We start from the raw sequence: 15,639 nt of genomic DNA on the forward strand, positions 1-15,639 counted from the left end.
AACTATCTCCTAAAGGTTAGTTTATAAATCATTAAGAGCATGCAAGATGAAATTCAGGCTTGAAAGCACACAGATATGAAGATGTACACAGGCAAATAAGAAGCCTTCATTACAAACTGATGTTAAGAAAACAAGTCTATACCTCCTTTCTCTCAAAGCCAAACCCTTTTTAATCAAATATTTAGAAACATCGACACGCTCTCCTTTTTCATCTCTGCAGAAAATTTTCACAGGTAATGGCCATGTTGTATTGTTTTCCTGCAGTGATTTAAGAGCAGAGTAAATATGAAACAATAAAAGGAAAACTTCAACAACATACTTCTTACAGGCATTTCCTCCACATTTATCCAAGCCAGAAAAATAAATTTCCAGTCAAGTAAAGTTATTTTGATATTTTGTCAGAGAGAAAAAACATGGGAGAGAGTCAAGGGGGACAGACAGTTGGTTTGTGAAATATGTCAGGAAGGCCTCCCTGCCAAGGAGTAACTTACCTAAGGGTGGGTGTGTGTAGGGGGAGCCCAACTAAAAACATTTTCAGCCCACAGTGGGCTAGGGAAGTATCAGTTACAAATTTCTCTATTCTCCTAAACTCTTGGAAAATTACAGAACTGAAATGTATTCTCCCAGCTGTGTCTTGTGTGTGTGTATGAATAGAAAGGAAGAAACTGCAAGACCTATATTCTGCTTTGAATGGAATTATGAAAATAGAAAAGGTATACAAAGAAAAAGTAACATGGACAAATTACTTATTCAAGAAAATTCTAATCATTAATGCAATGAAAAGTATCAAGTTAAAATAAAAGAAATAATATGTCTAGGTGTTCTGAAAAAATATATTCTCTTCTCAAACCCTTATTCCTATAAACACATTTTTTTAAATGACATACAATCAATATGATTTCACTAGAAGCCTAACTTCTCAGTTTGTAAAGAATAGTAGAAGGCTTCCACAACGCACTCTAGCATACATACATTGTTTTTTTTATACATTCTGCTTTTTAACATGCAAATTATCGACTCAAGATTATTACTTTGGAAATTTTTTGATTAACTCATACAATCATTATGGGGCATCCATTATCAAACAGGTGTTATAACAAAATAAGACAAAAAAAGAGGGCTGCCAAAAAAATCTAAATAATTTGCTGTTATCTTCTCAATAACGCAATCTAGAAAACATCAATAAAATAGTCATTACATGTCTATTATAATTGCTTACCCCACTACACACCTGCAAGATTATAGTTGCTACAGCTCCAGTTAGGTACAATGAAAGACAGTCACAGGCTGTAGCTGTCCATTTGTCACTCCCACCAGTTGGTCTAAAACACCAATAAAAGACTTGTTTTGTAATAAAGAGCATAACATATAGAAATATAAAAAAACCCCACTATATGTATATATTCATATATATATATGAAAAAACTACATACATAGTGAGAAATCAATTTAACTTTGTGTTAACATGTCTTTATGCTGTTTTCACAATTTTCTTCCCTATTTTCATATCCTTTTGTTCATTCCTCTATTCTACTTAATGGACCATATCATACGTTAACATATGTATAACTGTTATATGCAATTACATATATATGCAGCTATGCTAAGAACACTTAAAAAGGTACATTTTAAGTATTTTTTAACATATTATATACATTTTATACATGCTGACTAGATTATAAATTCAGAGAGCAGAGATAATGTATTATGTGTTATGTCTACCATCAGATCTCTAATGCCTAGGATAGTGCCTGGCCCACAGGAGGAACTTCAAAATTATTTAACGTAAATTTAAAAAGAACAGTCCCTTTGCAATAATGATTTCATTGTACATTTTGCAATTTTTTCTGGAATTTAAATCTAATATGAATTGCCATCTATGAACAGCAGACTCATTAATTATAGAAAATGTATTTTTTAATATTCATAGTAAAAATGCTAAGTAAATATGGACAGATCAACGAAAAGCAGAGTATTCAGCTTCATATTCTATTTTAGTTTACAGAATTGAAACTGAACGACTTTCTAACCATCAAAACCACCTCCAAAGAATAAGAACTAATACCACTAAAGAGATTAAAAGTATCAGAAATGCAGGCTCTGAAGGCTCTTTTACACATGGTTTCTAGATCTGGAGTTTCACTGCAGCTGACTCATTGAGTAAATAACCAATCTGGTCAATCTTCTCACGTGTAAACAGTTTATATGAATAAGCTAACAAAATCAACCGTGCATGTAGTCTGACCAAGTAGGATTTAGTAAATGTGCTACATTATTTATTAAGAAGCCCTGTGTTCTTATGAGTTAAGCTTAAATTGTCAGTGACTCCTAAATTTTTTTTATTATGATGATGGTATTCAGATAAAAATCAGTGTCAATATTAGGATTTTCCTATGATCTGTTATGAATTAATGTTGTATAAATATTAACTTTAAAATATATATATATTTTTAAAAAGATTTTATTTATTTATTTGTCAGAGAGAGAGAGCTAGAGCACAATCACGGGGAGTAGTAGGCAGAGGGAGAAGTAGACCCCCACTGAGCAGGGAACCCAATGTGGGACTTGATCCCAGGACCCTGAGATCACGACCTGAGCCAAAGGCAGACACCTAACCAACTGAGCCACCCAGATGTCCCTAACTTTTCTAAATGTCTGAAACGACTTACATCATTTAAAAAATACCATTGATCTGTATTCATAAAACTGTACGTTTCAGTTGGGAAAAATGAAAATGGAAATGGATAGTGGTAAAGGTTACACAATATTCTTTTTTTTTTTTTAAAGATTTTATTTATTCATCAGAGAGAGAGAGAGGGAGAGAGAGCGAGCACAGGCAGACAGAATGGCAGGCAAAGGCAGAGGGAGAAGCAGGTTCCCTGCCGAGCAAGGAGCCCAATGTGGGACTCGATCCCAGGACGCCGGGATCATGATCTGAGCCAAAGGCAGCCGCCTAACCAACTGAGCCACCCAGGCGTCCCAAGGTTACACAATATTCTTAATGTATTTAATACCACTAAAATATACACTAAAAATGACAAATTGTATGTTATATATATTTTCCTAAAATGAGAGATTTCTCAGAGAGGTGGTAAAACAGTGATTAGAGCTCCAATTTTTTTTCTTTTTTAAAGATTTTATTTATTTATTTGACAGAGAGAGAGATCACAAGTAGGCAGAGAGTCAGGCAGAGAGAGAGAGAGAGAGAGAGAGAGAGAGAAGCAGGCTCCCCGCTGAGCAAAGAGCCCGATGCGGGGCTCGATCCCAGGACACCAAGATCATGACCTGAGACGAAGACAGCAGCTTAATCCACTGAGCCACCCAGGCACCCCTAGAGCTCCAATTTTCAATTCAGACCTCGTTTATAATCCTAGCTCAAAAGTTAATAGATGCATTACTCTGGATAATTACTTAACCTATTGAAGACTCAATTTCTTTAGCAATAAATAACACCTTATCTATAGTTTTAAGGTTTATTATGAAGATTAACTAAAGTAATGCCAATAAGGTAATTAGTACAAGGCCTGGAAGTAGTAAAGGTTAACTATTACCACACTCTTGAAATAATGGTACTCCACTGGAGTTCAAAAGCTATTATCCAAGGTGTGTACAGGAACACATTCTCTACATTATTGGATACAATTAAAGGACTGATAGAATTCTGTTCAATTGTTCTGACTGAACCATTCCAGGTAGAAGTGAAAACTAGGTTAAGATTTTTATAGTATGTCAGCCTGAGATTTCCATTCCAGGGCAATAAATTCTTTCAACTGATTGTTCTATCAGTAGATATGGTCCCACAGTCACTATTAGTAATCATGAACAGTGGGAGAGGTACCTGTAAAATTAGAGAAATGTTCTGTACAAACAGGTGGATTATGGTAACTCCTAATATAAGTTCTTCAAGGACATTAAATAAATGGTTTACCAGCAATTAGAACAGAAAGGGGTCATTAGAACAAGGTATCCTACTGGGGAGATCAATTTTAATGTCATGTAAGGAAATATAGTGGCTGAACATGCCTCATAAAGAAACAACCTCCTTGGGCGCCTGGTGGCTCAGTTGGTTAAGAGACTGCCTTCAGCTCAGTCATGATCCTGCTGTCCAGGGATTGAGTCCCACATCAGGCACCCTGCTCAGCAGGGAGCCTGCTTCCCCCTCCCCCTCTGCCTGCCTCTCTGCCTAGTCATGATCTCTTTCTCTGTCAAATAAATAAATAAAATCTTAATAAAAAAAAAAGAAACAACCTCCTTTGAGAGAGATGCTTAATTTAACAGCACTGAAGTCAGGTTTTGAATGTTCATCTATTAGGGGTGGTATACAAAGAACTACTGTCATGATGCCTCTAATATCTTTGAGTTCCAAGTCTAAGAGTCTATAAATTCTTCTATTTTTATAAAGTATAATTAACATACAATGTTATATTAGTTTCAATTGTACAACATATTGATTCAATAATTCCATACATTACTCAGTGTTCACCAGGGTACAAAAAATTAGATTTCCATGGATTTCTCAATGAAAAAAGGTCCCCTAGAAGCAGGAAATTGTCACTTTTGTATTTTTCAAAGAGAAATCCGATTATAATAAAAACTCATACTGAGTCTCCTAAGATCTATTATGAACAATTATACATCAACAAATGGGACAAATGGATAAGTTCTTAAAAACACAGAAACTTCTAAGACATAATCAGGAAAAACAGATAATCTGAACAGACCAGATAAATGGTAGTAATGAAAGTGAAGCAATAATAGTAATAATAATGATTTAAAAAAACCTCCTAACAAACAAAAGTCCAGGACCAGATGGTCTCACAGGTGAATTAGACTAAACATTTAAGGAAAAGGTAATACTTACCCTTGAACTATTTTAAAAGTTAAAAAGGAAGGAATGTTTCCAAATTCATTCTACAAGGCCAGAATTACCCTGGTACAATGGGGTATCACCTCACACATCTTTATGCATTCATCTGTTGGTTGACAGTGAGCTTGCTTTCACATCTTGGCTATTGTAAATAATGCTGAAATGAACACAGGGATGTATATGTCTTTTTGAACCAGTGTTTCTGTTTTTTGTTTTGTTTTGTTTTTGATAAATACCTAGAGGTGGAACTGCTGGACCATATAGTGGTTTTGTTTTAAATTTCTGAGGAACCCCTGTAGTGTTTTCCACAGGGACTGCACCACTTTATATTCCAACCAACAGTGCACTAGGTTTCCCTTTTTCCTACATCCTCACCAACATTTGTTATTTCTTGTCTATTTGAGAAGAGCTATTGTAACATGTGTGAGGTGATATCCTATTGTGGTTTGCCCATCTGTAGGTCTTTTTAGAAAAAATGAACTAAATGAGATGTGAACCATAAAAATCCTAAAAGAGAACACAGGCAGTAATTTCTCTGACATTGGCCATAGCAACATTTTTCTAGGTACACCTCGTGAGGCAAGAGAAGCAAAAACAAAAATAAACTACTGGGAATTACATCAAAATAAAAAGCTTTTGTGTGGCAAAGGAAACAACCAGCAAAACAAAAAGACAATCTACTGAATGGGAGAAGGTATTTGCAAATGATATAGCCAATAAAGGGTTAGCATCCAAAATACATAAAGAACGTATAAAACTCAACATCCAAAAAACAAATAATCCAGTTAAAAGTGGGCAGAAGACATGAAAGACATTTCTCCAAAGAAGACATCCAGATGGTCAACAGACATGAAAAGATGGGCAGCATTACTAATCATCAGAGAAATGTAAATCAAAAGCACAATGAGCTATCACTTCACACCTGTCAGAATGGCTATAACAAAAAACACAAGCACTTTTGATGAGCACCAGGTGTTGAAATCACCATTTTGTACACCTGAAACTAATATTACACTGTTAACTACCCAAAACTTGGAAAAAAAAACACCTTTAAAAATAAATGCACAAATAACATATAAAAACCCCTGTAAGAATAGCATGTTGGTGAGAATGTGGAGAAAAAGGAACTTTTGTGCATGGTTGGTGGGAATGCAAACTGGCACAGCTACTGTGGAAAACAGTATGGAGGCTCCTTAATAAATTAAAAATAGAACTACCGTAAGATGCAATAATTCCACTACTAGGTATTTACTTGAAGAATCCCAAAAACACTAATTCAAAAAGATATATGCACCCCTATGTTTATGGCAGCATTATTTACAATATCCAAAACATGAAAGTAACCCAAATATCCACTGACAGCTGAATGGATGAAGATTTGGCATACACATACTATGGAATATTACTAAGCCATAAAAAGAATGAGATCTTGCCACCTGTAACAACAAGGGTAGACCTAGATGATACTATGCTAAGTAAAATAAGTCAGACAGAGAAAGACATATGATTTCATTTATATGTGGAGTCTAAACAACAAATGGATAAACAAACAGACTCAGATACAGAGAACAAACTGGTAGCTGCCAGAGGGGAAATGTATGAAATAGGTGAAGGGGATGAAGAGGTGTAATTCTCCAGTTATAAAATAAATAAGACAGAGACTGTAACAACTTTGTATGGTAACAAATGGTACCAAGAACAAATGACTTATTGTGGTGACCATTTTGTAATGTATATAAATATCAAATCACTATATGGTACACCTGAAATGAATATTGTATTGTATAACAATTACGCTTCAATAAAAGTCTGTTTAAACAAACCTAACCACAGTACATTAATACACCTAAAAAAATTTCTTAATATCAACCATTCAGATAGCATTTATGTTTTTGTGAGGTTTCAAATCATTATTTTGAATTTTTTCCCTACGATTTTCTGTTAGAGAAATAGAGTCATTTGTTCTATAGTTTCCATGCCTGGATTTAGCTGATGGCATTCCCATGGTGTTTAATATGTTCCTCTGTCCCTTGAGTTTCCTTTAAAATCATAGTTAGGTATGCAGTATTGATCAGGTTCAGGTTTCTACTTTTTCAGCAATAGTATTTATAGTCTATGCTGTGTATTTCCATCAAGAAGCACATAATGCCCAATTCTCATTTTGTTATGTTAATAGCCACTGACAATCATTGCCTAGACTCCTTATTAGGGTTGTAAAATGATACAATTCTAGTGAAATCATTCTTCTTTTGTTATTTGGAATACTTAAAAAGAACAACTTCCCCTTGCCAACTATTTGATTATACTGAGGTACAGATAGTATAGGAAAAGCAAGACAAATTTTCATTTTCCTTATTCACCTGTTTTGGAATAGTGAGATAGTTCCCTAGAATCCTGTGAAAAAAAAATCCTGTTTAAGATTTTTAAAGTCACTTTATGAACTTAGGGATTTAAAATATGTCAATTGCTTTACCGCATTACAATTATCCTACTAATGCTAAAGTCCCTTATTTGGTCAATGGAAGTTTATTCAGATAGGCTACTGAGTCTTTTTGTCATAACCTCAATTTTTTTATAGCTTTGTTTTTTGCTATGACAAGATATTCTAGGTTCATATGGTATGAAATTTCCTGTCCAAGATCTGGAATCAGACAGTGTCCCAAAGAGCTCTAATTTCTTTTATTGGGAAATGGGATTTGGAGACCACAATTTACAAACCAGCACAGGCCATTGCTACTAGGTCCTTCAGATATGTATTTTTGATAATTAAAATATAAAATGAGTTTCTAGATATAATTCTGATTCAAAATCAGAAGTAAAAGGTAAATTAACCTTAATCTTAACATCTTTATTATGTATCAATCATACCAGGTCTCAATATTACATACATAATTGTAATTTTGACTTATCCCACAATACACACAGAGTAGTTTCAGTAACACTACAACCAACTTTGGGAGAATGAAAAAAACAGTTAATTTTTTGAGGGGAGAAGTTTTTTTTTGTCCTTAGGATATATTCTGGTAGGGATGTACAGACAGCATTTTATGTTTTAAAGTCATTTGAAAAAAGGGCTCCTAGTTGGCTCAGCCAGTTAAGAGTCCAACTCTCAATTTCAGCTTAGGTCATGATCTCAGGGTTGTGAAATGTTGGTGTGTCATGCTCTGAGCTGGGTGTGGAGCCTGCCTGAGAACCTCTCTCTGTCCCTCTTCCCTGCTGCAATCCACTTTCCCCAACCCCTCCCTTAAAAAAAAAAAAAGGTCATTTGAAGAAATTTCTCTGAGACTAGAATTACATTTTCCTTACTGGTTTTACTAATATGTGTTTATATGAAATATTTTATGAAATATTTAACATATATAATATTTATATAAAATATTAACATAGTTCCCATGTTAAATCAATACTATTAACAACTTTCCCCCACTATCTTATTGGAAATCCTCACTCCTAGTTAATAAGGCAAAAGGCAAACTTATTCAACTTTCCATGAATACTTTACTTTGTATCTCCCTACATTATTTTTGAAACTGTGCCATATCTACTTTCCATTCAATGCTGCTTCCCTAACAATGACCATTTTAGTCTCTGTTCTTTAAGTAAAAATAAATGTAACACCACCAGTTCTTATGTCAAACTCTCTCGCTTACTGTTGATTAAATAAAGTTTGTTCTCTTATAGATTCCTCAGGAGTGGTTCCTAGTTTGTCTGTAATCTTTATACCTAAAGGTCAGTTTGGGTGAATATAAAACCCATACCTTGCCATTTTCTTTTAGTATTTAAAAAATGTTTCTCCAGTGGAATGCCATCTGACATTAAGGTTTGATCTTCTTCCTCTTATAAATTAATAATTTTACTAATCTCTGAGTGTCAGCTTTCCTGAATTAATTTTCCAAGACATGCAGGGTGCTCTTTTATACATAGTTCTAAGTAATCTTTTATTTTGGGAACACTTTCTTGAATCGTAGTTTTTAGTATTTATTTTGTTCTATTTCTTTTTATTTTCTTCTCTGAGATTCCTATTACACATATGTTGAGGCTTTTTAAAATTTTAGAGATCTTTTGTTTTTAAATCTTTTGGATTTTTGTTCTTTTTAATTTTAAAACTTTGTCCTCCTTTCTATTTCTTTATTTGACAGACAGACAGAGAGAGAGAGCGAGAGAGAGAGAGAGAGAGAGAGAGCGCGCACATGCGCACAAGGAGAGGGAGGGACAGGCAGAGGGAAAAGGAGAAGCAGGCTTCCTGCTGAGCAGGGAGCCTGGCTTGGGGTTCCATCCCAGGACCTTGGGATCATGACCTGAGCAGAAGGTAGATGTTTAACCAGCTGAACCACCCAGGTACCCCTCTATCTTCTATTTCTCTTAAGGCATTATCTATTGTGTATTAGCTTTTGTGCTTTTTTCTAGTTTGGTCTGTATTTCTGATATGATTTTTAAATTTTATTTCTCTTTTTTGAGTGTTGTCATTTCTCATTTCAAATTTACTTCTTCTGTAATCAATCTTATTTCTGAGTTTTTATAATTTTGTTTTATGTTGTTCTTCAGTGTCTATAATTTTCTAAATTTTTAAGCTCATTTTGAAATTTACAGTTTTATTATTTTGTGAGCATGCCTTTTTGGTGGGGTTCTATTGCCTGTAGGGTTATTATCTGGCTTTTTATTCTTTTTACTTCTAATAGTTTGTATAGAATTTGACTGTAATTCTTTCTTTTGCTCACGTTTTAAGTGAAATAAAATTTCCTGCGCTTGGGTGCCTGGGTGGCTCGGTTGGTTAACCAACTGGCTTCAGCTCAAGTCATGTCCTGGATCAAGTCCCACAAAGGGCTCCCTTCTCAGTGGGGAGTTTGCTTCCCCCTCTGACCCTCTCTCCTCTCATATTCTCTCTCTCAAATAAATAAATAAAATCTTTTTAAAAAATCTGTCTTTTTAGAAGGAAGAGGTGGATCACAATTGCTTTCCTAGCTTCATGGCTCTAGAATTCTCTGGCTGTTTTCCCCAAATGACAGAAAATATTGCCTCATATTTTGATATCTTGTTCCTCTCCCCTACTTTTGTCTGCATCTTTTCTTTCCTTTGCCCCATTGTCTGATTTGCTAAAATCAGGCTCTATTCCTAAGAGTTTCTACTCGGTGTGAGGTCATGGAATACTTCCAAAGGTTATATGGCTACAGCTCCAGTACCATGAAATTCTGGCACATTATGTTTTAGCATCCAGCTCTGAAGAGCATCTTGCATCTTGGTTGAACAGCAACAGTCTTGGTTGCTGTTCTCAGACTGGCTTGCATGCTCCAGCGAAATACTACTTTCAGTCAGCCTTCCTTCCTTCCTTCCATACAAATACTGGTAACCAAAAGGGCGCATAAGGGCATGGTATGCCACACCTGTTTGTATCTGGAGGCTTAGAGAGGGAAACCTAGTTGCTCACTTTTATTGTAAAGACTGTGCAGTCTTCAGTTTTGCTATCCAAGTTGCTCTATGTTTATGGTAGAATTCTACTAGACTCAAAAACTAATTAATGCCACTTTCCCAGAATTTTTTTTTAAAGATTTTTATTTATTTATTTGACAGAGAGAGACACAGTGAGAGAAGGAACACAAACAGGGGGAATGTGAGAGGGAGGCTTCCTGCCAAGCAGGGAGCCTGATCTGATGCAGGCCTGGATCCCAGGACCCTGGGATCATGACCTGAGCCAAAGGCAGATGCATAACAACTGAGCCACCCAGGTGCCCCACTTTCCCAGAATCTTAATTCATTTTTTTTGTAATTTACATATTTTTGGCTTTCCATGCAATGCTAAGCTTATGAAATACACATTATTTCTATCTGCCTATGTCCCTCAAGTTTTTTAATATTTAACACTTTGAATTCTATTTAGATACCAATCATACTGACCTATCTCCATTCCTTAGTACCACTAAAATTTATGTGCTCCAAATTTTTTTCCCTTTTCTTAAAACCTCGAAATTAACTAGATTTATGAAATTTCAGAATGTTAGTAATATGAAAACTGACAAGAACCTATCCAAAACCAAAAAGATATACAATTATTCAATAGTGAGAAAAATTATTCAGTGAATAACTACCTTATGTCAACAAGAGAACATTCCAAAGATAATCTTCCCATTGTCCTTAGGTTTTCTTGAAGTTCTCGTAAACACGTAATATTCACGACTAGTTCAACACCCACATCATACAGCAAGACCTATGAAAGCAATAACTTTTAGTCTGTGGAAAGACAATATTTCAAAATATATTTTGCCACTGAATAACATAATAAAAATGAGACTAAAAAATTTCAGGATAAAAATATTGAATGCATTCACCTTCAGTTACTATTTTTAACTCTTCAATTACCTCTACCAGTGTGTCTGTAACCATTCTGATGATCTGGCCTCTTCGCCACTGATTTTTATCAGGGATCCTAACAGCACAGTGCATATCGTTTTCCCATTTAATAGGTTCCCACTTTGAGTTTTCATAAGCAGCAATCATCTTTTCTTCTAAACTATATAAAGAAAAAAATTTAACTTTTAAAACTTTTCTTACAACATATAATGCTATAATATTTCTTACAATAATATAATGCTCCAACTACATATCTTCTATTATCCCTCTTTGCCCAAACTGGATATTTTGTTCTTCCTTGAATACCCAAGTATATTTCCACTGCAGGATCTCTGAACTAGCTCTTCCCTCTGCCTGAGATTATTTCCCCCCAGATAGCCTCATGGTTTACTTACTCCCTTTATTCAGGATCCATTACAATGGCAACTGTTTTCTTGAGGTCCTTCCTGATTATCCAAAATTGCCTTCCTTCCCAACTGCTTTTTCTCTATTGTCTTTATCATCATCTGTTACATTAACTATTTTATTTGTCCACTGTCTCTCCCTCTACCAGAATTTAAGCTCCAAGACAGCAAAGACATGTAAATATTTTTACCACCATATCCCCCACACCTAGAATACGGGTTATGCCCAATTAGGTATTTGTAGAATGACTAATTCTAATACAGTGAAAATAACTAGTAAAGATACTACTTGTATATGTTTAACTAGTTTTAAAATAACTGTTTAGCTGAAATAATTTTGTTTTTAAAAGTCCACCTTTATGATTTCTAGATCTTTGAAACAAAATATAGGGAAAATCCCATAGGTAATATGTTTTCCTTATATACCTATTAAGTAAGTTTTCTGTTAATAACCACTGAACATAAATCTTCTCAGGAGATATCACATTACAGATATGTACAGGCAGTTCCTTATTATAAAGTGATTGGAGATTCTCATTAGGTAGAGATCTTACAGACACAGGATTTAAGCTGTTTACTTCATTTGAAATAATTTCTTCTGGAGAAGGATCCCATACTTCAATATGCTTTTTGCAATTATCCTTGAGGGTATATCTAGAAAATAACAAAACCCATTAGCAAAAAGAGCAGCTAAGAAAATATTTATATTTGTATTTGTTTAGATCTAGTGATGAACAAATTTTAGCTATTATTCACTGCTTCCCAGTTTTGATATTAACCGCAGTTTAAGTCTTTTTTTTAAAAGGGTTAAATACTACCAATGTAAGACTAAATCCCCCAAAAGCCAAATTTTCTATTTTAAAAACAGTTTAAAATACCAAGTTTGCTTATAATTTCATCATTTCCCATTGACATTTTGTACTCACAAAGAATAAAAAAAAAACAGAAAAAAAGAATACAGGAATTATTCATAATTTTTCACAAAATCTGGCATTTCAAATGGTGGTTTATATATAGATAAAAAGTGTAATAAGAAAGTATTTTGTGATGACTCTGAATTTTGTAACGTTTGTAGTATTTGTCAACTTTTGAAAATCTGTTATTTGTTGGGATTTCTTTTATCAGTCTATGTAAATATTACTTTTGCTTATTTAGTTCTATAGTTAAAACTCTGTATTCCTTTTCTTTAAGGGGGGCTCTTTTTTTTTTAATTTTTTATTTTTGATAAACATATATTTTTATCCCCAGGGGTACAGGTCTGTGAATCACCAGGTTTACACACTTCACAGCACTCACCAAATCACATACCCTCCCCAATGTCCATAATCCCACCCCCTTCTCCCAAACCCCCTCCCCCCAGCAACCCTCAGTTTGTTTTGTGAGATTAAGAGTCACTTATGGTTTGTCTCCCTCCCAATCCCATCTTGTTTCATTTATTCTTCTTCTACCCACTTAAGCCTCCATGTTGTATCACCACTTCCTCATATCAGGGAGATCATATGATAGTTGTCTTTCTCTGCTTGACTTATTTCGCTAAGCATGATACGCTCTAGTTCCATCCACGTTGTTGCAAATGGCAGGATTTCATTTCTTTTGATGGCTGCATAGTATTCCATTGTGTATATATACCACATCTTCTTGATCCATTCATCTGTTGATGGACATCTAGGTTCTTTCCATAGTTTGGCTATTGTGGACATTGCTGCTATAAACATTCGGGTGCATGTGCCCCTTTGGATCACTACATTTGTATCTTTAGGGTAAATACCCAATAGTGCAATTGCTGGGTCATAGGGCAGTTCTATTTTCAACATTTTGAGGAACCTCCATGCTGTTTTCCAGAGTGGCTGCACCAGCTTGCATTCCCACCAACAGTGTAGGAGGGTTCTAAGGGGGGCTCTTTAGGCTCGCCCATGAAACCTGGATTTGCCTTTGCTGAGCACAAAAGTGGCACCATTCGGAAGTGAGTATACATGCCTGGACTTTTCTTACCCCTTGTGCAGCCTCATCCATTTCCTTAGCTACTGCTGTATCTGCTTCCCACTCTTTATCATGTGCTTCCGCTACTATGCAAATAAACCACTACAGTGCGTGACTGACAGTCCTCTGGCCACTGCACAGTTGTTTGCCAATTGAAGTTATCCCCCTTTGCTTTAACATGCCTCTGCTTTAACATACCAAAAACACCTCAAGCACATGTCCAAAGCCATCACACCCATTTCCTCCCCCAGACCTGCTCCCCACTCTACTGTTCCTTGTTCTCCAGGAACAGTATCCCCAGATATTAGGTGGTTATAGTTATTAGTTCTGAAAGTCAATCTTGACCCCTCCTCTTCCTTACCTACAATCAGTAGCAAGGTCTTGTAATAGTCACTTCCATAATGTTTCATAATCTACCCATTTTTCTATCACCAAGTAACTATTACTTCAATAGCCTACAGTACTCACTTACAGCCCAACACTTTATTTTTAAGACTTGCAGTCAGAGAGAGATTTCTAAAACCCAAATCTCCTCCCAGTCCTCTGCTTAAAATCAGTCTGCTAATCCTCCTTCCTGAAGTGATAAAGTTCAAACACACAGAAGTGTTTGAAAAGTACTTTTCCTTCTTAGTGATCAAGGTTCTGTAATTATCTGGTCTGTGCATTTCTCTCCAGTTTGATCTCTTGTCTTACCTGCCACTATTACCTTTTTTCCTGTCTACCAGCTGTGAGACTGTACTAACTGTACTAACAATGCCTAAACACATTACATTTTCCCTGTGTATAGGCTTTCACTCCCAGTTGTACTACAGAATTCAGTTTAGGTGAAATCTCCAGTGGTAAACCCTCTAACAATCCCACAATACTGTGACTACACTTAACAGAGTCCTTATCACACTGAAAGGTAAGCTTGACCATCTCTACTACATACTCTAAGCTCCTTGAAGGCACAAACCATCCTTATTCATCACTGGATATACCATTTGCTACAATTTAACATGTAGGCCTATAAATACCTCTTGCTTATATAACCAAACAATGGGAAGAGAAAACTAGCTAATGGACTTCTAAAAAATTTTTTGTAAAGATTTTATTTATTTATTTGACAGAGAGAAAAAGAGCACAAGTAGGCAGAGCAGCAGGCAGAGGGAGAGGGAAAAGCAGGCTCTCTGCAGAGCAGGCAGCCCAATGTGGGACTCGATCCTTAACCAACTGAGCCACCCAGGCGCCTGCTAATGGACTTTTTATTTTTTAATTTTATTTTTTTTTAAAGATTTTATGTATTTATTTATTTGTCAGAGACAGAGAGAGAAAGCATAAGCAAGCAGAGGCAGAGAGAGAAGCAGGCTCCCTGCTGAGCAAGGAGCCCCACATGGGACTCTATCTCAGGATCCTGGGATCATGACCTGAGCTGAAGGCAGCAGCTTAACCGACTGAGCCATCCAGGCATCCCATGGATTTTTTAAAACAACTTTATTGGGGCACCTGGGTGGCAGGTGGGTGCCTTCGGTTCAGGTCATGATCCCGGGGTCCTGGGATCGAGCCCTGCATCAGGCTCTCTGCTCAGTGGGAAGCCTGTTTCCTCCTCTCTCTGCCTTCTTGTGATCTCTATCTGTCAAATAAATAAATAAAATCTTAAAATAAACTTTATTGAGGCATATTTTCTACCAAAAAAGTTCACCCATTTCAAGTATATAGTTCAATGATATTTAGTTAACTTTATCAAATGATGTAACTATAACTCAGTTTTACAACATTCTCACTGCTCCCCAAAAAGATCCCCTTTGTCCATTTACCATGAATCCTCCTCACCCATAGCCCCAGGAACCTCCTAATAAATTTTTTGTACTACAGACTTGCCTTTTCTGGGCATACCATATAGATGGAATCATATAATATACAATCTCTTGTGTCTGACTTCCTTTATATAGCTTAAAATTTGAGATTTTTCCAAGATGTAGATGTGTCAGTACTTTGTTATTTTTTATGGCTGAATAGTATTCCATTATATGAACATATAGTACTTTCTCTATTCACCACTCA

At 35.6% G+C, this 15,639-nt stretch overlaps 1 protein-coding gene across 1 annotated transcript in view; it reads right to left on the reverse strand.

The window, feature by feature from the left end:
* Positions 1-15,639, reverse strand: part of RNF17 (ring finger protein 17) — a 170,128-nt gene that overhangs the window by 57,241 nt on the left and 97,248 nt on the right. The window contains exons 20-24 of the mRNA XM_059144058.1: positions 12,043-12,270; positions 11,222-11,372; positions 10,951-11,069; positions 1,232-1,322; positions 143-258 (exon numbers count right to left, since the gene is read on the reverse strand). Of these exons, the coding sequence (XP_059000041.1) occupies positions 143-258; positions 1,232-1,322; positions 10,951-11,069; positions 11,222-11,372; positions 12,043-12,270 (705 nt within the window). The remainder of the gene's footprint in view (positions 1-142; positions 259-1,231; positions 1,323-10,950; positions 11,070-11,221; positions 11,373-12,042; positions 12,271-15,639) is intronic.

This window comes from Mustela lutreola, chromosome 13, assembly GCF_030435805.1.
Source record: "Mustela lutreola isolate mMusLut2 chromosome 13, mMusLut2.pri, whole genome shotgun sequence".
NCBI classification, from domain to species: Eukaryota; Metazoa; Chordata; class Mammalia; order Carnivora; family Mustelidae; genus Mustela; species Mustela lutreola.